The 26,953-nt window shown below is 47.0% G+C and overlaps 1 protein-coding gene across 7 annotated transcripts in view; it reads right to left on the bottom strand.

The window, feature by feature from the left end:
* LOC146808630 (uncharacterized) overlaps positions 1-26,953 on the bottom strand; it is a 320,797-nt gene that overhangs the window by 48,713 nt on the left and 245,131 nt on the right. For 5 of the 7 annotated variants that reach the window (XM_085623656.1, XM_085623657.1, XM_085623655.1 and 2 more), the window contains 3 exons: positions 25,600-25,659; positions 22,868-22,927; positions 10,213-10,272 (listed from right to left, as the gene is read on the bottom strand). In XM_085623656.1, the coding sequence (XP_085479782.1) occupies positions 10,213-10,272; positions 22,868-22,927; positions 25,600-25,659 (180 nt within the window). The remainder of the gene's footprint in view (positions 1-10,212; positions 10,273-22,867; positions 22,928-25,599; positions 25,660-26,953) is intronic. The other 2 variants (XM_085623659.1, XM_085623661.1) reach the window with 1 other exon arrangement.

Genomic DNA, 26,953 nt, shown 5'->3' with positions numbered 1-26,953 from the left:
TCATGTCAGCCCTATCCACAAAAGGTTTTAGGCGGTTCACATGAAGTACCCTGTGGGGACTTCTGGGAGTGACTAGGTCCACCAAGTAGGTGACCTCGCCTTTCTAACGGCTAGGGCGCTCGACCTCGGACCTGGGGAACTGGGTTCGAGTTTCTGTAATGACGCTGAACATCCTGTGATTCTTGGCAAAATCACTTAATCTCCCCATGCCTAACAAAAAATGAATGTGTGTCCTCATGTAACGTAACTGGTGCTATGTAAAGCGCTCTGATACCTGATTGGATTCGGGTCAAGTTCGCGCTATATAAAACTCTGCAAAAAAAAAAAGGATGGTGAGGGGGGCACTCCACTTGTCTTAGAAAGCTGCTGGGGCCACAGGATCCAACACACACACTTTCTGTCCTGGCTGGTAAACAGTCAACACAGCCTTTTTGTCATGCCAGGCCTTCTGAAGCTTTCGGCTGGACTCAAGGTTTTTATTTGCCTTCTTCCTGCACTCAGCCATTTGTGAACATAGGCCAAGGACATAGTCCACAATATCTTGTTCAGGAGGTTTGAGAGGCTGCTCCTATCCCTCCTTAACCAGACACAAGGGACCCCTAACGGTATGCCCAAACAAAAGTTCAAATGGGCTGTAACCAACCCCTGTGGGACCTCTCTGTAGGCAAAGAGAAGGCAGAGCAATAAGACATCCCATTTGCATGTGAGCTTTTCTGGAAGTCCCTTGAACATACCCTTTAGGGTCTTGTTGAACATTTCAAGAGTGTGGTAAACGTATAGTTTACTCTACATTCTTCCCACATTTCAGTGATGTAACTGGACATGAAGTTGGTGCCTCTATCAGTTAATACCTCCTTAGGAAGCTCACCCTTGAAAAGATTCCCAGGATGGCCCTAGCCACCACAGGAGCTGTGGTGGTCCTATGGGAAATGGCTCCACGATACCTAGTGGCATGGTCCACTACCACTGGTATATAAATGTGTCCAGATGCAGTTGGAGGGTTTAAGGGACCAACAATGTCTATCCCTACTCTCTCAAAGGGAACCCCAACCACTGGAAGTGGAATTAAGACGCACTTTGTAGTGCCACCTGACTTACTACTGGCTTGGCAGATGACACAGGAGCGACAAAACATCTTGGTGTCTTCCGACATATGGGGCCAGTGAAAGTGAGGGCAAGCCTGTCCCAAGTCTTGCTTGCCCAAGGTGTCCTACAAGGGGAATGTCATGTGCAAGCGACAGAGGGAAACCCCTGAACTTCTGCGGTATGACCAACCTCCTGGTGGCACCAGGCTTGGGGTCTCTACGTTCAGAGTGTAGTAGCCCTTCTTCCCAGTAGTCCCTGTGGGTTCCTCTGACAACCCCTGTTTCCTCAGTAGCAGCTTGCTGTCTGAGTTGTTAAGAGAGGGGCAGGATTTCTGCTCCAAACTCAAGTCTGCCCTAGAAGGGCCCCCTGCTCCCTAGAACTCTGCCTGGTCAAGCCCAGGTTCCTCTGGGGTAGTTCCTTCACAGGGACTGGGGTCATCTCCCTCAGGAGAATGACTCCCACTGGGAGTTTGGGGAAAGGATAAATCATTACCCTACTTGTTCCTTCTCTTGGGAGCCAACTGGTCCATTCTTCCAGGATCCAGTGCTCCCTCAGTGCGAAGCTGTTTGGCCTACGCCCTGGTGACAGCAAAGACACTGGCAGAGATGCCCATCATCTCTGCATGAGTCCTGAACTCTACTTCAGACCATGCTGACGTGTCCAGATCATTGTCCAACAGACAATCTACAGGTAGGTCTGGAGAACCATAACTCTTTTAGGGCCAGTTACCCCTCCCTGGCTGAGATTCACAACTGCCAAGGGATGATCAGTCCGGACATTGCTAGCGTTGGTACTGCTGACCAAGTATGATTTATTCAGGTGACACAAGTCTCTCTGTGACCATTGTGACAATGGCCCCTGTGTCCCTGTAGGCCATTGCTTCATTTCCATCAATCAAAGGCTGCTGTCTGTACTTGGCCAAGTTAGTGAGACTTACTAGTAAGGTGGCAAGATCCATGCCACCATCACAGACAAGGACAGCCTGGGTAGGAGTTCTAACTAGGCAAGAACCCACCCCAGAGCCCAAGGTTTACCCTACTAATACCTCGGTTGCAGTACTACTACTTGTACTGGAGCTAGGGGGTGCAGCTGCCTTAGGGGCAGTGGTAGTAGCTTCCTTGGCTCTGGGACAATCAGAATATTTTGTCCAGTGGGTCTCCACCCAACAAAAGTAGCACCAAGGTTTCTTCTTGCCCTTTTTAGAGTTTTGGGACTCACCCTTAGATGCAGGTTTTTGGGGGCCTTGAGAAGACTCTTTCTTGTCTTTGTTTTTGTCCCCACCCATGTCTTGGGATTTAGAAGAATCTGGCTTCTTCTGATCACCTCCACCACCAAGGTCTCTTTGCTTGACCCTGGTGCGGACTCATTTTTCTGCCTTCTTTCCCAATTATTGGCTGGTGCAAATGTTGATTCTGACAGTTATTAAGGATGTGCTCCCTCATCAACAATTGTACAGTCCCTTATAGTCCTGCACCTTGCTTCCATGAAGCCAGCCTTCCAGAGCCTTAATAGCACTATCTACAAAATCAACCCAGTCTTGAGTGGCTGTCTTCTGGGTGTCTCTGAACTTAATTCTGTATTGTTCAGTGGTTAAGCCAAACCCATCTATCAACGCAGTCTTCAAGACAGTGTAGTTGTCAGCATCCTCTTCTCTAAAAGAGAGGAGCTTGTCTCTTCGTTTGTTAGCAAAGGAGAGCCACAGATTAGCTGCCCACTTCCCTTGAGGGACCTTCTGTACTTTACAGACCCTCTCCAAGGCAGTGATCCATTTGTGGATGGCATCCCCCTCCTGGTAAGGGAGGACTATACTGCTCAGGTTCCTAGTGTCAAAGGAGGGTTCCCTGATTTTGGGGACACTGGGACTGCCACCACGGGACTCTAGTCCCAAATTATTCCTAAACGTCTGGACTTCTAAGGCCTCCTCATCAAGGGCCAACTGATCTTGCCTGAATCTCACTCTCTCAAGTTTGATCCTTTGGTACTCCCTCTCTAAGGAGCTATCTCTCTTGTTGGAGATGGATGATCCTACAGAAGTATCAGAGGAAATGGACTCAGCAGAGGAAGATCTAGTCCTCCTTTGCCTACCCTATACCCTCCAGGTGGAATAAAGTGGAAATTGCTTCTAGGGACACCCTTGGTGCTATCTGTACTATTCCCTGGGGGATCAGAGTTCACCAAAGTGGACATTGGACATTGGACTCCACCTTGTCAGGGTCAGAATTAAGGTCAAGGGGGAAACCCCTCCTGACCCCTGTTCTGGCTCTTGCCGACCCACTGGGTCCTGCTCACCTGACCCACCAGACTTCTGGAGGTCATCTTGCAGCAGCACCTCTAAGAGGCGCTGAGTACTAGGGCTTTTCCCTGTCTTAAGCTTCCTAGAGGAACACAGGGTCCTCAGTCCCTGGAACATGAGGTCACTGTATCTAGAGGGCAGAGAGCCACTAGGTTCTCCAGCTAAAGACATACTAGGTGTAGTGTGGTGTTGCACCTACCTAACCTAGTGGAAACTAAACTTTCTAAAAATGGAGAAAGGGTGTGCTAGGCCCTTAACAACCAATCTGTAAGTTCAGTAGAACTTACTTGTCTATAAAATATTATATCTGCGTAATGTTAGTGATGGTTTTTCAATTAATCCAAACTTAGATTAGCTGGTAAAACAGTAAAAGCTTGAATACCAACCGCTACACACTAATGTAGGAGGCTGACTTGGTATATGGAGCACACTTATTTCAGTGTAGCACCCTGCACCAATCCATTCCAGACAACCCTTGTGGTGATTCTAGTGGTTTAGACAACCTTAGAAAGCTCGCTAAATTATAGCTGTGAAGAGCAGCCTTTAGGCTTAGTCTAGGAGGAGTGTAAAGCAGCATGTTTTACAAATATCTAATCTTATGGATTAAGTGAAAGAGAACCACACAGTGTATTTATGAAAATAGTTATATATTACACACTAACTAGCACACTACAATATCTCCTACCCAGAGATATAACTACAATACACACAATACTTTGTAGGGTAGTTCCTGTCGTACCCCTGCAGGACCTGCGCTTTTGGATAACATACACTGTGGGTGGGGTGGTAGACGGACTCTAAGCACCCCCACTGCGTATGTTAGCCTTGTTTTGCATTAGCTAGCTCACAGTGCCACTAGAATCTCCTTTTATCAGAGAGATTATTTTTTGCCAACCTCAGAGCACATTAAACCCTGATTCCTCAGACTCGTGGAAACAATATACTACTTTTCACCCAGTCACTCGTGCTTGCTCATTTTGTCTCAGAGAGATACACAGAAGAAACAGTCGGGTGTGTTTACAATAAAAATTTATTGTACTGCTGTTCTTCTCCTGTAAAATATATGCGCTGCTACAACTGTTACACAGTAGCAGAGATATAGGATCTGCAGTACAGTGAATAAAAAGGAATGGTACAGTTCTACCATTTTGCAATAGTCATGAATGCATACATGAATATAAAAGGCATTTATAAAATGAAGCGCGTACTCCTACGATGCCTGTCTAGATGTACCTAAGTGTACCTAGCATGTGGGTGGGTGAGGAAGAGCTAATAAGCCTAAGAGCCAAGAATCCTGCTAGGATTTAGTCAAACCCCATTACCTGAATAGTGAGAGTGTGGGACCTCGTCCTGGTTTCGAGTTGGACACCCCACGAGGGATGGTCAGACCACTGTCAGCTGGAGCGACTGCATGTCGGAGCCGCAGCGTCTCTGGTCAGTGTGTCGGCATGAAGTCTCAGTTCCCTCCTGACTACTGATAGCAAGAGGTGGTGTATTTATACAGTCCTTGTGCGTGTGTTAGCCATTGTTTAGTATGAGGATTATGTTGGGGATTAAACCTTGTGCGTAGTTTGGAGAGATGAAGTAGACCCTCTGGGTAGTGTTCTCATAAATTATTCATATGTGCAATATCGATTGGGACAAAACCTCCATCTGCATGGAACTAGGTGAAAGGTTTAGTCCATAAAAGGCGTTGGTCCTTATAAGGCATTCTGTCCTTATTAGGAGGTCTGTCCTTATAAAGCTCGTTCATATGAAATGAAGGGGAGATGATGTAGGGAAATAGTACGATGTTCCCTGGACCTATATTAGGGTACTTAAATGAAATATAACAACTTTGATCATAAGACAGGTAAGTAGCACGAAAATGCAGTGGGCTCCAGGGGGAGAACAAAACATTTACTAAAATAGTGGAATGAGACCCACGACCGAAGTCGAGAACGGACCCAGCAGACTTAGAAGTGTTGGGGACCCAAGAAACCACCAGAGGTAAGTACCCTTTAGGAAAAAGTACCCTTCCTAGAGGACTTGGAAAACACCCCATGAAAGATGAATGGTTCAAGAATCACCCCACCCCAGAATACCCAGGAGACCAGGTTACCTGCCCCAGGGGAGCCGGGTGCATAGGTACGAATTGGCGTTGGGAACCGTTGTAGACCCCAATGGAGGCAAGATGCTGCTGACTAAGAGGCTGGAAGAGTCTGGTGGAATCCAAGGGTGGATTCAAGAAGAGGTGTATCTGCAAGCATAGGGGACAGAGTGTATGACACTCAGGAGTGACCCAGAGGCATGGGAGTTGAGCGCCCACCAATGTCGGCTGTTGCAGGAGAGTTGATTGTGCCCTTGATTCTGCAGCTGCGAAGACCGGGTGATGCTGTGGATGACCAGAATCTGTATGCGAGCTGTCCCATGTCAGATGTCGATGACCAGTGCTGGTGTCCGGCGGGAGCCCCAGCAAGCTTTGACAGCGGCAACAACTTGGAACAGGACAAAAGGTGCCCTGTCGGGACAAGCAAGGTCCAAGAGAATCACCACAGTTAGGTAAGTCAGAGTAGGTCCCAAGCAAGCAGGGGAGCTCACTGGAGGCAAAGAAGAAACTCGGACAGACCCACAAGCCAGAGGTACAGGAGCCGCAGAGGACCTCAAGCACCTCACCAAGGATGCAGGCCCCCAGTGCAGAGGATGTGGCGAGGATGGTGATCTTGGAAGCAGGAGTTGCTGGAGGCTGCGGCTACTTGGAGCCCGAAGATCTCTGAAGGAGAGAATCACCAAACCTTGGCAACAGCAAGTTGAAGCGGTGCACAGGGTTTGGTCATAGCAGTTCTGACAAGGGGTGCTGATTTCAGACTTCCTGGGAAGACAGCCCATGCCTCGAGGAAGTTGAGGAACCACCACCTGTGTTGTTGAGCCTTTTAGAGTCTGGAGGAGCCCAGGATCAGCAGACCAGTCAGCGAGGTTGCAGTGCCTGCGGATGCAAGGGTGTGACTTCTTTACTCCAAGGGAGATTCTGGGAAGTGGTCTCACCTCCCTGTAACTGCAACAAATGATGGACGGAATGCTCTTATGTGGGAGGATAGAGGCGGCAGGCAGACTTGCGGAAGCCTCTCCCAATCTAGCTTACTTGGTAATACCCCATGCCAGCCGCGCAGTCGGTTTTTGCTAAGTTATTGACATGCAATCTGCCCAACACGGGAGATGCATGTCGAGGTATATGGGGAGACACCAAGTGATAGCCTAACATTTGGAGTGGAGTCGGGGGGGTCCCCCACCAGTACCCCTTTCTTACCTACTACCTCTAGGGGGCAAATATTGTTGGCCTGCTCCGAAGCACTCGAGCCGTCTCTGCCTAGTAGGGAGTCACTGGAGGGGGTCATTCTATCTATGGAGGCCGTGGCGTCGCCAATCACCGAGGTGGCTATAATCTCCGCCAGTGCCCCTCTTGCAAGAGAATTAGCAATGGGGCAGGAAGGGGGTGTTAGTGTCCCATTGAAGGTAGTTAGTTGGAACATAGCCGGCCTTGCACGAAATACAGGCATACCAGATTGGAATGTTTTGATAGAATCGTTTGGGATTTGCTTGTTCCAGGAAACTTGGTGCCTGGAACCACAACACAAGATGGGTTACACCACCTACTTTGTCCCCGCCTTACGTCCAAGTGGAGGGAAGGGGCGTCCCTCGGGAGGGTTGATAATCTGGGTTAGCATCTCCTTGCGGTACTCCATTAAATCTATAGCTATGAAGTCTCCTGATCTCCAGAGACTAACAGTGAGAGGACCATGTGGAGGGAGAGTGCTTGAAATTTTTAACATCTATGTCAGAGGTGCACGGGGCGGTTCGTCCACTTTGCCATCAACCGGCATTGACGAGGAACTAAGAAATGATAAAGCTGATTCCTTTGTTATGTTAGCCGGGGACCTTAACTGCACGTTCGAACCCCTTGCTGTGGACGATGTGTTGGGCAATAGAGATGATGACGTTAGGAGAGGTATTCCATCGCTGCAAATCACGCCAATCAGGAGATGGAATCAAAGTGCCATCGATCTTAATGCCCTTTGTTTGGAGCATGGCCTCAGAGCAACCAATGGTAGGTCTAATTCAGACCAATTGGGGGCCCACACGTTCAACAGAGTAGGGCATTCCTCACGGATTGACTACATTCTGCTGAACTATTGTTTGTGGCCCCACTTGCTGGACATGGCGGTCTTGCCGTCCATTGACAGTGACCATAACCCGCTGTCCCTGTCCTTGTCCCCTCTGTGGCTGGGACATTCCCCATCCCCAATTCCACACGTGTGGAGAATTACACACGAAGTGTGTCCCTCTAATTGTGGTAGGCGCCTGAAATGGAATAATATTGTTGGTAATGAAGGAAAGATCTTGGAGATAAATTCTATAATTGCAAATATCCCTCCACGTTAGACTCTCCCTCTATCAGTGCGCAGGAGGTTTCTTCACTGTTTGCCCAAACCACGTACGCTTTAGGCGAATTGTTTCTAGCCCACAATGCGGGGAAAAGGCCTAACAAAAGAGGTGGCACAAAGGGTAATGCTGGGTGGTTCTCACTTGCTTGTCGAGACGCCAAAAGGGAATTAATTAAGGCGGTGAAATCCAAGAATAGAGCCCTGATCAGTGTCGCAAGGGGCAATCAAAGGAGGGTTATAAACAAGGCTAAGGCAGAATGGGAGAACCAGTTTTGGTACGACCTGAAGGCCGCTAGCCTAAGGAAGGACTCAAAGGGTTTTTGGGGTCTACTAAGAGCTAGGGATAAACCCGTGGATTCATTAATTACATGTAATATACCAGAGGGCGCGTGGTTTGACCACTTCTCCCAGCTCTATACAGTGGTCCCGGGTATGGGGCCAAGTTTGCCAGAACAGTATCCCTTAGTATCCTGTGAACTTAACGATGAGCACCTGTTCACAGCTAAGGAAGTGATAGGGGCGATTAAATGTCTAGTCCCCAACAAAGCAGCAGGCCCTGATGGCATACCAGGGGATTTGCTATGCATCAATCCGGCGGAGTGGGGAAAACTCATCGCTGCCCTATTGAATGCAAGCTTTGATAGGGCAACTTTCCCGGACTCATGGAAAGGTGCTGAAGTCGTACCAATTTTCAAAAAAGGGAGCCGGACCGACCCAGCTAATTACCGACCCATAAGCCTTTTAGACTCCTCGCAGAAAGTGGCGGGAAAAGTGGTTTTGGGTAGGATACTACACTGGGTCGAGGAAAAAGGCATTTTCTCTGACTTTCAGGCCGGATTTAGATCAGGTATGGGGACGATAGAGCAATCTTTCCGTCTTTTGATGCTGTACTGGAAAGTGGTTGTACTGGGCAAAGGCAACCTGTATCTTGCCTTTATAGATCTGCGGACTGCCTTTGACCTGGTCCCACGCAGCCAACTCTGGAGTGTGCTTAATGACCTGGGCATCCCACCATACCTTCTAAACCTTTTGGTAAAATTGCATGCCGATAACTTTGCACAGATCAGGTGGGGTAATCAGGGACAAAAAACAGCTCGAATACCTGTAAATAGAGGGGTACGCCAGGGATGTGTCCTAGCCCCCACTCTGTTTTCATTGTATGTAAATGGAGTGGTGGAGCATCTGCTGAAAGTTCCAGCAGACGCACCATCCCTGGCTGGCAGTAGAATACCTACCCTCCTATTTGCAGATGATACCCTCCTGATCTCTAAAACCCCGGTCGGCCTGCAGAGCCTGCTAACTAACTTCAAATCCTTCTGTGATTCAGACATTCTGCCCCATTCAAGAGATCTGGTTTAAATCCATTGTTCTTTTGCCCACTACGCCACCCCAGTTTGGACCCAGACGTATGCAAATCAGTCTTGACCCTGTGCCTCATGGGCACAGTCCAGACCGAACTGCCAAGCCAGGTCCTCCCTGGACTGGAAATAAGCATCCTGGGACCGAATTCAGGGTATGTCACCCTTCATCAGCCAGGCTAGCTTGAATCCAGTGGCACAGTGAGCAAGGGACCCAAGTCTGGGCATACCTATCCCACTTAGGGCGAAAAGTGTAACTACAATAAATGATGGACAGAATGCTGAATGATTCAGACATTCTCCCCCAGTCAAGAGATCTGGGTTAAATCCATCGTTTTTTTGCCCACTATGCCACCCCAGTTTGGACCCAGCCATATGCAAATCAGTCATGACCCTGTGCCTCATGGGAACAGTCCAGACTGAAATGCCAAGCCAGGTCCTCCCTGGACCAGAGAAAAGCATCCTGGGACCGGTTTCAGGGTATGTCACCCTTCATCAGCCAGGCTAGCTTGAATCCAGTGGAACAGTGAGCAAGGGACACACGTCTGGCCATACCCATCCCACTCAGGGCGAAAAGTGTAACTGCAACATATGATGGACGGAATGCCTAATGATTGTCAGGGTCAGATTAAAGGGAGTTCAAAGACTCCAATGTTCCACTACAGTCTTGGGGAATGCTCATTCGAAGCAATCCTCCACTCGAAGAAAATCACGGGTAATTGTTGCAATTGGGAAGGGAACCTGTTTTCTCCTTCCAACAGGGAGATTGTCAAAATAGGTTGGGGGTCTAGTTTCTCGCGCTTGGGTCCAGGCGCGAGGTCTCTCTCCGCTGTGAAGCGCCGTGGTGGAATTCTGAACCGCGCACTTCACCAACAAACTTCCTGAGTAAGGTAACATTTCAAGGAGCTCTTAGGTAGACAGTGTTCAGGTTAGATTTGGTGCGTGCTAGGCAAGGCATAGGTTAGTGCATTATCGTTTTCGGCAGTATTTAATCAGGAATAGGATTCTATTAAATGTTTGAATTAACAAGTAAAGATGGGGATTTTTCACTTACCGTTCTGCTTCTGGCTGGAGTCTTCCAAGGTCACGAGTCGGTGTCCAGTTGGTCGTTCTCCTGAGGAAAGAAAAACATGGAGAATTACTCAAAAGTAACAAGTAAAGCGTATGAGTAAGTGGAGAGACATACTCAAAGGTGAGAGTTTATATGAGTGACTTACAGTCTTGTTTATGTTTAGGAAATTGCAAGTTAACATACTAAGAAATAGATGAGGAGCTAAGGCCCAAGAGCAAATTGGTAAGAGAAGTTTAGAGTGACCATAACGAGAGTAGGGGGAAATTTAGAGAAGTATTAAAAGTGTGCTCTCTGTTACAGTATCTTCACTATACCCCAAGAGAGAGAAAAGGAGTGAGAAGGCAGGAATAGCGAGCATTTCCAGAAGAATTGAAAGGATGGCTAGTGAAGCTAACAAGACAGTCTAGGCAGTCTCTTCTCTGTCCACTTCCTCTTTCCCCTAAAGCCGTTCATGCAACCACCTGTGGATAGGGTGTTGTGTGGATGGTTGAGGTGGGAATTGAGAAATTCTCTACATTCTGCTCCTGGGAGTGCTGGTTACAAGTGAGTGACAATCGGTCTTGACAGAGTGTAGTGCCCACGTGCCTTACTCACCCGAGCAGAATGGCAGAAGGGTTGGATGTAAAAAAATTTGGAAATATCCTTAGGGAAATTCAACAGGAATTAGTGGCAGTCATGGAGGAGAATAAGGTGATCAAATTTGAGATGGAGACCGTTCGACGTGAAACCAAGGAAATAACAGCCCAGTTAAAGCAAGAAGGGTCTGGAGATAAATTTCAGTCACTACCTACAGGAGCAGGCATATTTCATCCAGGGTCATTGCTAACTCAGGTTCCACCACTCAGGTAGTACACTCTTTAGCCCCAGTCATTCCTTTGGCACCTCCGGGGCGCTTCGGAGGAAACCCCCAAAAGGCTCAAGTTTTTTTGGACACAATACTCCCTTCATTTTATGTGCAGACCCACTGTCTTTCCAGATGGTCAGTCTTGCATAGCCTTTATTTTGTCTTACCTCACTGGAGATGCTGCCACGTGGTCTATGCCTTTGGTTTCTCAAGATTCCCCAATTCTGTATAACTTTGAGGAGTTTAAGAAGGAATTTTTACGTATCTTCGACCGTCGGAAGGTGGCACAAGCAACAGATAACGAATTGCTGAAACTTAGGCAAGGGATTAGCGAAATATTCACTTACCTGGCGCAATTTAACAAGTTCATAGTGGAGACAAAGTGGCCAGAGTCCAAAAGAGCTGCCTTATTCTATCGGGGGTTGAAGGATGACCTTAAAGACGCCCTGTCACAGATTCCAAATCGTCCCACGGACGTGTCTGCATTAATAGACCTAGTATTAGAGATTGATTATCGACATTCTGAGAGGAAGGGTGAAAGAAAACAAGATTTCAAACCCAGCATCCCACGCTTCGATCAGGCAAGGTCGGATTCATTAAGGTCAATTGAATGAGAACACGGCGTCGAACCCATGCAATTTGGAGCTATTAGGGAGCCTCTCTCCAAGGAAGAGAAAGAAAAGCGGAGACTAAATAATCAATGTCTTTATTGTAGAACCAGCGGGCACTTTGTGAAAGATTGCCTCAAGAAGCCCAAAACTCTCAGAACCACCAGTAGAGGGAGTTGGGCTAGTGGTTGCTAATAGGAATTCAACTCCACATTCACATCAAATAGCCAACACGTTACAGTCTTCCGCCCCACATCTCATTCTGACCATGACTTTGAAATTCCGTGACTACGAACTTTATGGGGTTGTCGTGATGCTTGATTCTGGGGCCACTGGGAATTTCCGCTACCTTAAGTATGCTTCATGAGCAGGATTAAAGGTAGGATTAAAGGCAATACCTAAGGAGAGAATAGAAATGGTGAGAGCCGTCAATGGAACCAACCTGTCCTGCAGCCCAATCACCAGTCAAACAGAGATGGTGGAACTCATATCTAAGGAAGGTCATCGGGAGGAGATCCAATTTAACCTGATTGATGGTCTGCAGTTTGGAATCATTCTGGGTCTCCCCTGGTTGACGGAACATAACCCAACCATAAATTGGAATGAAAGAACTGTGAAGTTTGACTCAAGCTATTATCTGGAACATTGCTTAAGTAAAAAGCCGAAAGGCCAAAAAGAAAATCCAGCAGCCTGGCTGTGCGAAAGGAAATTATGGTGTGTGCGGTTCAGACGGCGACCTTGCCGGAGGAATATTTGGAATTTGCTGCAGTGTTCTGTGAAGCTGAATCTAAAAAGCTTCCTCCTCATCAGTCTTACGACTTCAAGATCGATATAGAACCTGGATCAAACCTTCCTTGCAGCCGTATTTACGTGCTCACTGAGCCAGAGAATCGACATCTAAAGGAATATATTCAGAAATATTTGGAGTACGGATTCATTCGACCATCTCAGTCCTCTGTCTCATCCCCTTTGTTTTTCGTCCCGAAACGGGACGGCGATTTAAGGATGTGTATTGACTACCGCGCCTTAAACATGATTATCATCAAAAAAAAACCACCCATTGCCTCTGATTTCAGTCTTTCTGGATCAACTAAAGAATGGTAAAATCTTCACCAAGCTAGACTTGCAGGGGGCTTACCATTTAATCCGAGTCAGGGGTGGAGATGAATGGAAAACTACATTTCTTAACGATGTTCTGAAAGAATTCATGGATCAATGTGTGATTATTTACATCAACGACATTATGATTTATTCGTCCACAGAAGAAGAGCACCAACTTCAAGTAAAAGGAATCTTGCGCTGTCTGAAGGAAAACAATCTCTATGTGATGCTGGAAAAGTGTGCTTTTGGAGTGACTTCAGTGGATTTTTGGGATTTTGTAACAGCTCCTGAAGGTCTAACTATGGATCTTAAGAAGATTGAAGCAGTCCTGGATTGGCCTTCACAAAACCTCAGTGAAAGAATTGCAAAGCTTCATAGGTTTTGCTGATTTCTACCAAAGATTTATTCAAGATTTTTCCTTGAATGTAGCACCCAACACAAAATTGTTGCAAAAGGGAGTTCCATTTCTTTGGTCAACAGAGGCTGAAGAAGCCTTTCGGTTCTTAAAGAAAAGTTTCACCACGGGCCCATCTTGCTGCACACGGCCCCAACTCAACCTTTTTATTTTGAAACAGATGCCTCGTAACAAGCAATCGGAGGAGTGCCCTCTCAAAGACACCAGGAAACGGGCCAGCTTTGCATGGTGGCGTACCACTCCCGGAAGTTGCAGCCAGCAGAGATGAACTATACCATTTCAGATAAGGAGCTCCTTGCCATTAAGGACGCCTTCCAAGAGTGGCAGCACTACCTCCATGGTGCCAGACATGTGGTCACGGTGTTCACTGACCACCGAAATCTACAGTTCCTCAAGTCGGCTAGAACTCTGAAACCACGTCAGTTTAGGTGGTCCCTGTACTTCGCTGACTACAACTTTGTAATCACTTACAGGCCAGGAAGAAACAAGGGGAAGGCCGATGCCTTGTCGCGGATAGACACGGATGGAAAAAAAGTCTCATTAGGGATCAAAAGATAATTTCGGACACAAAAATCATTGGGGCAACTGTGGAATAAACTCTTGAAGAGAAGGTCAGAGAAGCTTTGACTTCAGATGAAAAGTTAAAATGGGTCCTAGAGGATCCGGTTCGAGATATTCGTGACGGATTGCCCTTTCATTCCAAGGCCTTGTTTATACCAACTCAAGAACTCCAACAACAAGTGTTAACAGATATCCACAACAGCCCAATGGCTGGACATCCCAGAATTCATCGAACAGAAGAATTGCTAGAAAGACAGTTTTGGTGGCCAGGACTATCAAAAGACATACAAGTGTATGTTGAAGGCTGCGAGATTTATGAAATGGGAAAGACTGATAAACAGGCACCTCAGGGGTTGTTGAGACCCTTGCCCACCCCTCCATACACATGGCACACTGTCACGCTTGATTTAGTAGTGGAACTGCCCTCCAGTCAGGGATACAATTAAATTCTAGTGATGGTAGTTGCCTTCTCAAAGATGGCGCACTTTGTCGCTCTGAACAGAAATGTATCAGCAAAACAAATAGCCGCCCAACTAAACCAAGATCTGATTAGAAATAATTGCATACCTAAGGCTCTGATAACAGACAGAGGTTCCCAATTTGTGTCCCATTTTTGGAAGGCCTATACCAAGAAATTGGGCATAGAGTCACGATACTGTTAAGGGTAGAAATTCCAGCACGACTTCCTTTCGCTAACTCTCGAACTACTCATCCCATATTGCACTAGAATAGTGTAGAACTTGTGTGCCTTCCCAGACTGCAATGGGATTAGATCAGCTGACAAGCACAGCTCATAAGCTTGCAGCAACCGCTCCCAGGTGCTTGGCTTTGTTTCCTGTTAGAGCCACGCCCTGTTTTTGTGGAAAGTAACCTGCCCTACCTGCTTCAGGACTGCACCTCATTACGGACCGTTGTTTGCTGGTGTCCCAATCCCGGAATACTCCGTGAAACCACGCGGACTAGTGCGGCTCCATGTGCTAGTAGCGCGAGGACGCGCTGTTTCGTGCCCCCCACCGCCCTTTTGTTGTGCACGCGCGAGGTCACGCTACATATTAACTTTGTCATACCTGCATGCGTCAGCGCTAGGAAGCCCTGCTTGAGGACCCGTCACTCCAGGTACCCCGGGAAAGCCTGAACACGTCATCTTTTGTATCCTTGGGACTCGGCGCTAGGAAGCGCTAAAAACATTAAGGTACGCGGTACCTTTAAGAGCGCGAAGGACGCGCTGGAAGAAGTCTTTTTTGTTTTGGTGATCAAGTGCACGCTCTACGGCGTCGCCGTCAAGAGCGGCTACGGACTAGCTTCAAGAACAGCTGCTCTGATTGTAACCTGAAATCACACTCCGACTTCACCATTAGCCTTGTTGGGAGTTATTCTGATTAAATAAGAAGACGCTCTCAATTCCTTTGATTGTCGGCGCGAGAGCAAGTAAGTTCGTTCCTGCCTGATGATGTTCACGTGACTTTGTTGCTTATTAATTACTTTCAAACCTACCCCCATTCCTGTCATGGATTATCGAAGCGCTGGTACATTTCAAACCTGCCTTCTGAACATTTACTGTATCTGATTGCTCCAGCCTACACTGAGGCCTGTGTTCTTTGAAAAAGGGAGACCCTGTTCTACATGCCTTCTGGAGAATTATGATTACACGCCCCTACTGCTGGTCTCAGTGTAATTGTGTGGGGGGGTACACAAGGCATACCTATAGTAAGGAGTTCGTGTCTGGTATAGACAAGGTGTGGGTTCTAACCATTCCCTCTTCTGCTTCTTTCGTAACTGCAGGTTCCTTTAATCTACTGACACTCCCTCTCTCCCTGAAAGAGCAAGCCTGATGCTCCCTGGTGGCGTATTTCTGCCTCTTCGCTCCCTAGAGATATTGCCCCCCTCTTTGGGGTCTAATAACCAAGGAGTGGGCTATCTCGGAGGAGAGGAAAGGCGCGTACTTCCCTCCTGTGGATTTTGGCAAATTCTGTACCTGAAGCCCGAGGCCTCAACAGAAAAGCCAAGCCCACGATTATATTATCCTGCGAGCGAAGATGGATAAGGGCGCCTCCTATGATGCCCTTATGGATAGCTCATTGCCCCTTGTTACCCTCCAAACCTCCATGAGTGAGTTAGTCGCTGTTGTAACAAATTTACAAGCTGATCTTACCTTGTTGAGAGGAGAGAATCAGCGCCTAGTCACTGAATTAGATATTCTCAAAACTCAAAGACAGGCAGAAGAGAAAGTACACAACACTAGTCCCAAATTCAAGAGGAGTTACATTCAGCCTGCACACTTCCAGATCCCTTCTTCTGCTTCTGTCTCTCCGAATGTGGGTTCTTCTCCTTCCCCAGTTAATGTAACAGTAGTGACTCCTCCCCAGACCCCTTTAGCTATGCCCGAAAGGTTCAGTGGGGACAGCAGCAAATATGGGGTGTTTATTAATCAAGGCCACTTCCAGTTTCTATGTAGAGCGGCCTCTTTTCCGGATGATGTGGCAAAAATCGCCCTCATTATTTCTTACCTTGTGGGCGGTACCTCTAGTAGAGAACGATGACCCCATATTATATGACCTCACTAGATTCAAGGAAAGAATGAGAAGTCTTTTTGCTTGTCACTCCTACATGCAAGCAAGCGATAACGAGCTGTTGAATCTTAAACAAGGCTCTAAAGATCTGTTGACATATATCACCACCTTTAATAGGTTAGTAACCGAAACACAATGGCCGGAGGAGAAAAGAACCTCCTTGTTTTACAGGGGTCTAAAGGATGAACTAAAGGATATTTTATCACAAATAGTAGACCCTCCAGAAGACTGTCCTTCTTTCATGGATCTAGTGGTTAAATTAGACCATAGGTTATCCTAGAGAAAAGGAGCAAAAACAAAGAGTGATTATACCCGTCTTTTTCTTGCTAAAAGCGAGAAGAAAGAAACAAAGGATACGGTTGAACCCATGCAGATTGGGGGTGTTAGGGGTCCGCTCTCCATAGAGGAACGTGACAAACGTAGGAGATTAAATCTGTGCTTGTATTGTGGAAAGAGTGGTCATTTCGCGAGAGAATGTATGGTTAAACCCAAAACCTCCGTGAAAACCAACACACCCAGAACCGGAGCGGTAGCACAGTCGGAAAACTGAAAGACTTGGACAGTTCAGAGATCGCTTGTTCAAGTCTTACCAACATACAAGTCTCTCAATTCTTGGCTAATACTGTGGTGCTTGTACCCAAACATTTCACCATCTCAGTTATACTGCTATTACCTTCCCAGCTTAGGAAAACCATGTCCATATTGATAGATTCTGGTGCAGCCGGTAATTTTCTGGATATCTCATTGGCAAAACCGTTGGGGGTAGATTTTGTTTCAAAGGCTCAACCTGAAAAACTAAGAGCTGTGGACGGAACGGAATTATCGTCTGGGTTAATCACTTATCAGACTCCTAAACTCATGATGCCATGTGATAACGGGCACACAGAATCCCTCACCTTTGATTTAATCGATGCCCCTAACTTTGGCGCTATTCTGGGAGTCCCATGGCTACAATTACACAACCCGCTCATTGATTGGGCATCTCGGAAAGTCACGCTGCGTTCCTCATATTGCGTGATGCGTTGCTATCGGGACGTCGCCCATTGGCATACCCCGTTATGTTGTGCTTGTCCCTGCCATGCACCCCTGCCCTACCCACTGAATATGTGCAGTTTGCAGGTGTATTCGATGAGGTAAGAGCTATAGCCTTGCCTCTTCATCGATCCTATGATTGCAGGATTGATTTGGTACCGGGGGCACAGCTTCCTGTCAGCAGGGAGTATGCACTAACAGAGCCGGGAACCCAATACCTTTCTGAATACCTACAAGACATTTTACAAAAAGGATTTATCCGCCATTCCACTTCCCCGGTTTCCTCCCCTATTTTTTTATCCCCAAACGCAAAGGTGGCCTAAGAGCTTGTCTAGACTATAGAGCTCTAAACAAAGTGACGATAAAAAATAAATACCCTCTTCCCCTCATCTCCACTCTCTTGGATCAGGTGAGAAAAGCTAAAATCTTTACAAAATTGGACCTGAGAGGGGCCTATCATTTGGTCCGAGTTAGAGAGGGAGATGAGTGAAAGACGGCTTTTCGCACGAAGTTTGGGCTGTTTGAATATTGTGTGATGCCCTTTCGCCTATGCAACACCCCGGTGGCGTTTCAATTCTTCGTGAATGAGATATTGAGAGAGTATTTGGGCGTCTTTGTTATCGTCTATATTGATGATATCCTGATCTACTCCCAGACTACCCAAGAACACGTGAAACATGTAAAGTTAATTTTACAACTACTACAGGACAACCACCTGTTTGCGAAATTGGACAAATGCTTTTTTCATGTCCAAAAAGTGGAATTCTTGGGGTTTGTTATCTCCTCAGCAGGCATATATTTGGACCCCGCTAAAGTAACAGCTATTACTAACTGGAATATCCCTAAGACGGTCAAGGAAGTACAATCCTTTTTAGGGTTTGCCAATTTCTATCGGAGATTCATAAATCATTTCTCTGATATAGTGTCACCCATAACCCGGTTGTTAAAGTAGGGAGTTACTTTTGAGTGGAATGATGCCGCAGAAAGAGCTTTTCGACAATTAAAGAACAGTTTCACATCGGCTCCCATCATTCGGCACGCGGATGAAACTCTGCCTTATTATATAGGGGCTGATGCCTCTCAGTACGCAGTAGGAGGGGTTCTTTCACAACGGGACGCACAATCCTGAAATCTCCATCCTGTAACCTATTTTTCTAAAACCCTGTCACAGGCAGAACAAAATTATGCCGTTGGAGAACGGGAACTCTTGGCCATTAAGATGGCCTTTCAAGAATGGCGTCATTACCTGTTGGGATCTCCACACACCATCACCATTTACTCAGATCATCGAAACCTTCAGTTCTATAGGTCGGCCCGAGCCCTCACTCCCAGACAGATGCGATGGGACTCCTTTTTTTCCGAATACGACTTCATAATTACCTTTCGCCCTGGTTCTAAACAAGGCAAAGCGGACGCTTTGTCACGCCTCGGTAAAGACCATAAACATACAGAAGAATATCCCATGCCCATCATCCCAGTCAACAAGATCGTAGCAGTTACCAACAAGGGCTATTCTTTTGCATGCCAACTAACGTCTGCTTACGCTACCCTTAATAGGGAGAAATGGCTCGCTGACCCAAAAAACACAATAGTGGGTGATATGTTCTAGCATGAGAGCAGTCTATTCATTCCTACTAGGGAAACCCGTGACTTGATTATTAGATGGTGTCATGCATTGCCCATGGCGGGTCATCCTGGGGGAGAAAAAACATTATTAATGTGCCAACGATGGTTTTGGTGGCAAGGCATGGCTCACAATATTGATGTGTTTATCAAAGCCTGTCCTACGTGTGCACGTCAAAAATCCTCACACAGTGCTCCTGCTGGTCTACTACAGCCTTTGCCTATCCCTGACACACCATGGTCGTCCATTAGCATGGACTTTATCACTGACCTCCCACCCGTACAAGGTTTCACCACTATATTAGTGATAGTTCATATGTTATCAAAGATGGCACATTTCATTCCCCTCAAGAAAGTACCCACTGTCTTAGATCTCACTGAAGTGCTTATTGACAACATAGTCAAGTTACATGGCTTACCGTCTATTATTTTTTCTGATAGAGACCCTCAATTTGTGTCCAAATTCTGGCAAGGGTTATGTAAGGCTCTACAGATAGACCATCGCCTCTCTTCAGCATACCACCCGCAAACAGACGTGCAAACGGAGAGAAATAATCAGACTTTAGAACAATATCTCTGTTGTTTAATAAGCACTACCTCGAACGACTGGCTCCGAGCTCTCCCTTTGGCAGAATTTGCGTATAACAATGCCACGCATTCTGCTTCCAAGGTTTCCCCCTTTTTCTTTACTACCGGATACCATCCTAAATTCCTACCTCTCTCTGTTCCACACATTGGCGTACCAGCAGTAACAGATCACTATTCTCACCTCAGATCTATTTGGGAACAAGCTAAAATACACCTGCTTGAAGCTAAACAGTCCATGAAAGTACAGGCAGACAAACACAGACGCCCTTCACCAGAGTACATCAAGGGAGAACAGGTTTGGCTTTCCACAAGAAATCTCCAGTTACCAGGTCCCCGTAAATTACAACCCAGATACATAGGACCTTTTTCCATTTCCCGAATTATTAATCATGTTACCTGCAAGTTAGATCTTCCATCAGACATGCAGATCCATCCCGTCTTTCATACTTCCCTTCTTAAACCCTATGTCCCTCCCTCCTTCCCTGAATCTCCGTCCCCGCCCATAGTGGTGGAAGGAGAACTAGAGTATGAAGTGAAGAGCATCATGGATTCACGACGAATCAAAGGCAAGTTACAATACCTCATTGATTGGGTGGGGTATGCCCCCGAGGATAAAACATGGGAACCCGCTGAAAATATACATGCCCCTACGTTGATACGGAAATTCCATGCTAGACATCCCTCCAAGCCACGACCTAGGAGGGGCCATTAGGGGGAGAACTGTTAAAGGTAGAAACTCCCACATGACTTCCTTTTGCTAACTCTCGAACTACTCATCCCATAATGCACTAGAATAGTGTAGAACTTGTGTGCCTTCCCAGACTGCAATGGGATTAGTTCAGCTGACAAGCACAGCTTATAAGCTTGCAGCAACCGCTCCCAGGTGCTTGGCATTGTTTCCTGTTAGAGCCACGCCCTGTTTCTGTGGAAAGTAACCTGCCCTACCTGCTTCAGGACTGCACCTCGTTACGGACCGTTGTTTGATGGTGTCCCAATCCTGGAATACTCTGTGAAACCGCGCGGACTAGTGCGGCTCCATGTGGTCGTAGCGCGAGGACGCGCTGTTTCGTGCCCCCCACTGCCCTTTTGTTGTGCACGCGCGAGGTCGCACTACATATTAACTTTGTCATACCTGCATGCGTCAGCGCTAGGAAGCGCTGCTTGAGGACCCGTCACTCCAGGTCCCCCCGGGAAAGCCTGAACACGTCGTCTTTTGTATCCTTGGGACTCGGCGCTGGGAAGCGCTAACAACACTAAGGTACGCGATACCTTTAAGAGCGCGAAGGAAGCGCTGGAAGAAGTCTTTTTTTTGGGTGATCAAGTGCATGCTCTACGGCGTCGCCGTCAAGAGCGGCTACGGACTAGCTTCAAGAACAGCTGCTGTGTTTGTAACCTGAAATCACACTCCGACTTCACCATTAGCCTTGTTGGGAGTTATTCTGATTAAATAAGACGCTCTCAATTCCTTTGATTGTCGGAGCGAGAGCAAGTAAGTTCGTTCCTGCCTGATGATGTTCATGTGACTTTGTTGCTTATTAATTACTTACAAACCTACCCCCATTCCTGTCACGGATTATCGAAGCGCTGGTACATTTCAAACCTGGCTTCTGTACATATACTGTATCTGATTGCTCCAGCCTACACTGAGGCCTGTGTTCTTTGAAAAAGGGAGACCCTGTTCTACATGCCTTCTGGAGAATTATGATTACATGCCCCTTCTGCTGGTCTCAGTGCAAGTGTGGGGGGGTACACCAGGCATACCTATAGTAAGGAGTTAGTGTCTGATATAGACAAGGTGTGGGTTCTAACCTGTCCCTCTTCTGCTTCTTTTGTTACTGCAGGTTCCTTTTATCTACTGACACTCCCTGTCTCCCTGAAAGAGCAAGCCTGACGCTCCCTGGTGGCGCATTTCTGCCTCTTCGCTCCCTAGAGATATTGCCCCCCTCTTTGGGTTCTAATAACCGAGGAGTGGGCTATCTCGGAGGAGAGCAAAGGCGCGTACTTCGCTCCTGTGGATTTTGGCAAATTCTGTACCTGAAGCCCGAGGCCTCAACAGATACTCTACCTGTTTTCATCCGCAGACTGATGGGCAAACTGAGAGCGCCAATCAGGAGCTGGAGAAGTATCTTAGGTTATTCCTTCTAGACCGAGGGGGGTGAGAGTCGTGATCTTCTTTGGACACCTGAATTTGCGCATAACAATGATAAGAATGTCTCTACCGGTTATTCACCTTTTTACCTTAACTAAGGAAGACATACCAATTCAGTGATTTCTGCCCAAAACGTGTTGGTGCCAGGAGCTCAAAACTTAGTCCAACACCTTAGTGAGGTACACCAATCGGCCAATAGGAACTTAGCAGAAGCAAAGGAATGTTACAAAAAGGCTGCTGACAGAAAGAGGATGCTAGAACCCACCTTGCGAGTTGGAGACAGGGTTTAGTTAAATTCTAGAAACTTAAGGTTAAGAGGAAATTGAAAGTTCCAACCACGCTTCGTAGGTCCATTTCCAGTGGAGCAAGTTGTGACCCCAGTAACCTTTAAATTGACACTTTCAGTGCAGCTTAATATACACCCTGTGTTTCACGTCTCCCTGTTAAAAAAGGTCTCTCCACACCTAAAAGAGAAAGAAAGAGCTATACCTTGATTGATGGAGAGAAAAGAAGAATTCTAAGTCAAAAGAAACCTTGACCCAAAATCATGAGAGATAAGATCTTTTATCTCGTGGATTGGAAGGGTTATGGCCCTGAGGATCGATCCTGGGTGGAACAATCAGATGTACAAGTTCCCCGTCTAATCAGAATGTTTAATTTACAATATCCACACAAACCCCAGCCAGGAGGCTTGATCTTGCGAGAGGGTACTCTCAGGGTCGGACTAAAGGGAGTTCAAAGACTCCAATGTTCCACTACAGTCTTGGGGAATGCTCATTCGAAGCAATCCTCCACTCGAAGAAAATCACGGGTAGTTGTTGCAATTGGGAAGGCAACCCGTTTTGTCCTTCCAACAGGGAGATTGGCAAAAGAGGTTGGCGGTCTAGTTTCTCGCGCTTGGGTCCGAGCGCGAGCTCTCTCTCCGCTGTGAAGCGCCGCGGTGGAATTCCGAACCATGCACTTCACCAACGAATTTCCCGAGTTAGATAACGTTTCAAGGAGCTCTTAGGTGGACAGTGTTCAGGTTCGCTTTGGTGCTAGGCAAGGCGTAGGTTAGTGCGTTATCATTTTCGGCGGTCTTTAGTCAGGAATAGGATTCTATTAAATGTTCGAATTAACAAGTAAAGATAGGGATTTTCCACTTACCGTTCTGCTTCCGGCTGGAGTCTCCCAAGCTACCGAGTCCGTGTCCAGTTGGTCGTTCTCCTGAGGAAAGAAAAACACGGAGAGTTACTCAAAAGTAACAAGTAAGGCATATGAGTGTATGGAGAGACATACTCAAAGATGAGAGTTTATATGAGTGACTTACAGTCTTGTTTATGTTTAGGAAATTGCAAGTTAACATACTAAGAAATAGAAGAGGAGCTAAGGCCCAAGGCCAAATTGGTAAGAGACGTTTAGAGTGACAATGAGGAGAGTAGGGAGGGAAATTTAGAGAAGTATTAAAAGTGTGATTTCTGTTATAGCATCTTCACTATACCCCAAGAGAGGGAAAAGGAGTGAGAAGGCTTGAATAGTGAGAATTTCCAGAACAATTGAAAGGATGGCTAGTGAAACTAACAAGACGGTCTAGGCAGTCTCTTCTCTGTCCACTTCTCATTCCCCCAAAGGAGTTCACGCAACCATCTGTGGATAGGGTGTTGTTTGGACGGTTGAGGTGGGAATTGAGAAATTCTCTACATTCTGCTCCTGGGAGTGCTGGTTACAAGTGAGTGACAAATGGTCTTGACAATGATTCAGACACTCTCCCCCAGTCAAGCGATCTGGGTTAAATCCATTGTTATTTTTCCCACTATGCCACCCCAGTTCAGACCCAGCCATATGCAAATCAATCTTGACACTGTGCTTCATGGGAACAGTCCAGACCGAACTGCCAAGCCAGGTACTCCCTGGACCGGAAATAAGCATCCTGGGACTGGTTTCAGGGTATGTCACCCTTCATCAGCCAGGCTAGCTTGAATCTAGCTGCACAGTGAGCAAGGGACCCATGTCTGGGCATACCCATCCCACTTAGGGCGAAAAGTGTAACTGCAACAAATGATGGAAGGAATGCTGAATGATTCAGACATTCTCTCCCAGTCAAGTGATCTGGGTTAAATCCATTGTCCTTTTGCCCACTATGCCACCCCAGTTTGGACTCAGCCATATGCAAATCAGTCTTGAACTTTTGCCTCATGGGAGCAGTCCAGCCCGACCTGCCAAGCCAGGTCCTCCATGGACCGGAAATAAGCATCCTGGGACCGGTTTCAGTATATGTCACCCTTCATCAGCCAGGCTAGCTTGAATCCAGTGGCACAGTGAGAAAGGGTCCCAAGTCTGGGCATACCTATCCCACTTAGGGCAAAAAATGTAACTGCAACAAATGATGGACGGAATGCTGAATGATTCAGACACTCTCCCCAGTCAAGCGATCTGGGTTTAATTCATGGTTCTTTTGCCCACTACACCACCCCAGTTTGGACTCAGCCATGTGCAAATCAGTCTTGACCCTGTGCCTCATGGGAACTGTCCAGACCGAACTGCCAAGCCAGGTCCTCCCTCGACTGAAATAAGCATCCTGATGAACGGAATGCTGAATGATTGTTAGGGTCGGAATAAAGGGAGTTCAAAGACTCCAATGTTTCACTACAGTCTTGGGGAATGCTCATTCGATGTAATCCTCCACTCTGTGAAAATCACGGGTAATTGTTGCAATTGGAAGGCACCCCGTTTTCTCCTTCAAACAGGGAGATTGGCTAAATCAAATCCTTCACAGAACTGACGCGCCGACGCCACTTCTGGGGCTGTTGGGATGTGTCCAGGCTACCCCACCAAAGACCAGGAAACTACACGCGCTACTGCTCCTTTATGCTAAAAGGCAAGTGGCGGTGCGCTGGGGCCGTAAATCCGTGCCTAAGTTTACGGAATGGGTGAGAGATGTTACGTATGGCAATGCACAGCTAGAATATTACTGGGAGACGATGCCGACCGCTTCCCGTCCGAGGGACATCTGGGAGCCCTTTCTACAGTGGACCCGGGAGGGGGCGGGTTCCCTCGACTCTCCACGTTCCCTGGCAGGGGCAGTTTCAGACGACATGGGTTGAGGGGGCTGGGGGGAGGGTGGGGTTGGCCTAACATGCTGGGCTCTAGCCTACTTTACAGCTGCCGGTGGTTGACTAGGTGTGCATGCTCTGAGACGGGGAGGAGGGAAGGGCAGGGTGTTTCGCCCTGCCGGGCCGGACAATGGGCCAGTGGGGGATATGGCTGGGACCACGTGGGTCGCGTCACACCTTGGTCCGATGCCTACTAAGGTTCGTCACTGCTGTGTGCCACTTGATATGTGGTGCCCCCTTTGTAGACTTCACTCCTGAAGTGCCACGTGTATACTGTTTGTGCGCTGCTGATTTCCATCTGTACCGGAGTTCGTGTTAGTTTTGGTTCTGTAACAGTGTATTTGGGTGTTATATGAAAACTGAATATTGCATTCATATTGATTTACAGTGCTTGATCTGTTCGGACATAGCCCGCAGCAGCGGACGCTTGTAGCACCTTTAACTGTATTGTCATTTAATTGCTGACCTGAATAAACAAATTTAAAAAAAAAAAAACAGGGAGATTGGCAAAAGAGGTTGGCGGTCTAGTTTCTCATGCTTGGGTCCGGGCGCGAGCTCTCTCTCCGCTGTGAAGTGCCGCGGTGGAATTCCGAACCGTGCACTTCACCAACAAACTTCCCGAGTTAGGTAACCTTTCAAGGAGCTTGTAGGTTGACAGTATTCAGGTTAGTTTTGTTGCTAGGCAAGGAATAGGTAAGTGCGTTATCGTTTTCGGCAGTATTTAGTCAGAATAGGATGCTATTAAATGTTCGAATCAACAAGTAAAGATAGGGATTTTTCACTTACCGCTCTGCTTCCGGCTGGAGTCTTTCAAGGTCCCGAGTCCGTGTCCAGTTGGTCGTTCTCCTGAGGAAAGAAAAACACGGAGAGTTACTCCAAAGTAACAAGTAAGGCGTATGAGTAAGTGGAGCGACATACTCAAAGGTGATAGTTTATATGAGTGACTTACAGTCTTGTTTATGTTTAGGAAATTGCAAGTTAACATACTAACAAATAGAAGAGGAGCTAATGCCCAAGACCAAATTGGTAAGAGACGTTTAGAGTGACAAGGAGGAGAGTAGGGAGGGAAATTTAGAGAAGTATTAAAAGTGTGCTTTCTGTTACAGTATCTTCTCTATACCCCAAGAGAGAGAAAAGGAGTGAGAAGGCTGGAATAGCGAGCATTTCCAGAAGAATTGAAAGGATGGCTAGTGAAGCTAACAAGACGGTCTAGGCAGTCTCTGTCCACTTCCCCTTTCCCCCAAAGGTGTTCATGCAACCACCTGTGGATAGGATGTTGTGAGGACGGTTGAGGTGAGAATTGAGAAATTCTCTACATTCTGCTCCTGGGAGTGCTGGTTACAAGTGAGTGACAATCGGTCTCGGCAGAGTGAAGTGCCCACGTGCCTTACTCACCTGAGCAGAATGGTTGAAGGGTTGGATGTAAAAAAAATTGGAAATATCCTTAGGGAAATTCAACAGGAATTAGTGGCAGTCAGGAAGGAGAATAAGGTGATCAAATTTGAGATGGAGACCGCTCGACGTGAAACCAAGGAAATAACAGCCCAGTTAAAGCAAGAAGGGTCTGGGGATAAATTTCACTCACTACCTACAGGACCGGGCATATTTCATCAAGGGTCGGTTGCTAGCTCAGGGTCCACCACTCAGGGAGTACACTCTTTAGCCCCAGTCATTCCTTCGGCACCTACGGAGCGCTTTGGAGGAGACCCCCAAAAGGGTCAAGTTTTTTGGACACAATGCTCCCTATATTTTATGTGCCGACCCACTGTCTTCCCAGATGCTCAGTCTCGCATAGCCTTTATTTTGTCTTACCTCACTGGAGATGCTGCCTCATGGTCAATGGCTTTGGTTTCTCAAGATTCCCCAATTTTGTAAAACTTTGAGGAGTTTAAGATGGAATTTTTACGTATCTTCGACCGTCGGAAGGTGGCACAATTAACAGATAACGAATTGCTGGAACTTAGGCAAGGGAATCGCGAATTAGTCACTTACCTGGCTCAATTTAACAAGCTCGTAGTGGAGACAGAGTGGCCAGAGTCCAAAAGAGCTGCCTTATTCTATTGCAGGTTGAAGGATGACCTTAATACTCCCTGTCACAGATTCCAAATCGTCCCACGGGCGTATCTGCATTAATAGATCT

This window comes from Triturus cristatus, chromosome 8 (assembly GCF_964204655.1).
Source record: "Triturus cristatus chromosome 8, aTriCri1.1, whole genome shotgun sequence".
Taxonomy (NCBI): Eukaryota; Metazoa; Chordata; class Amphibia; order Caudata; family Salamandridae; genus Triturus; species Triturus cristatus.
This window is presented reverse-complemented; position numbering and strand designations above follow the sequence as displayed.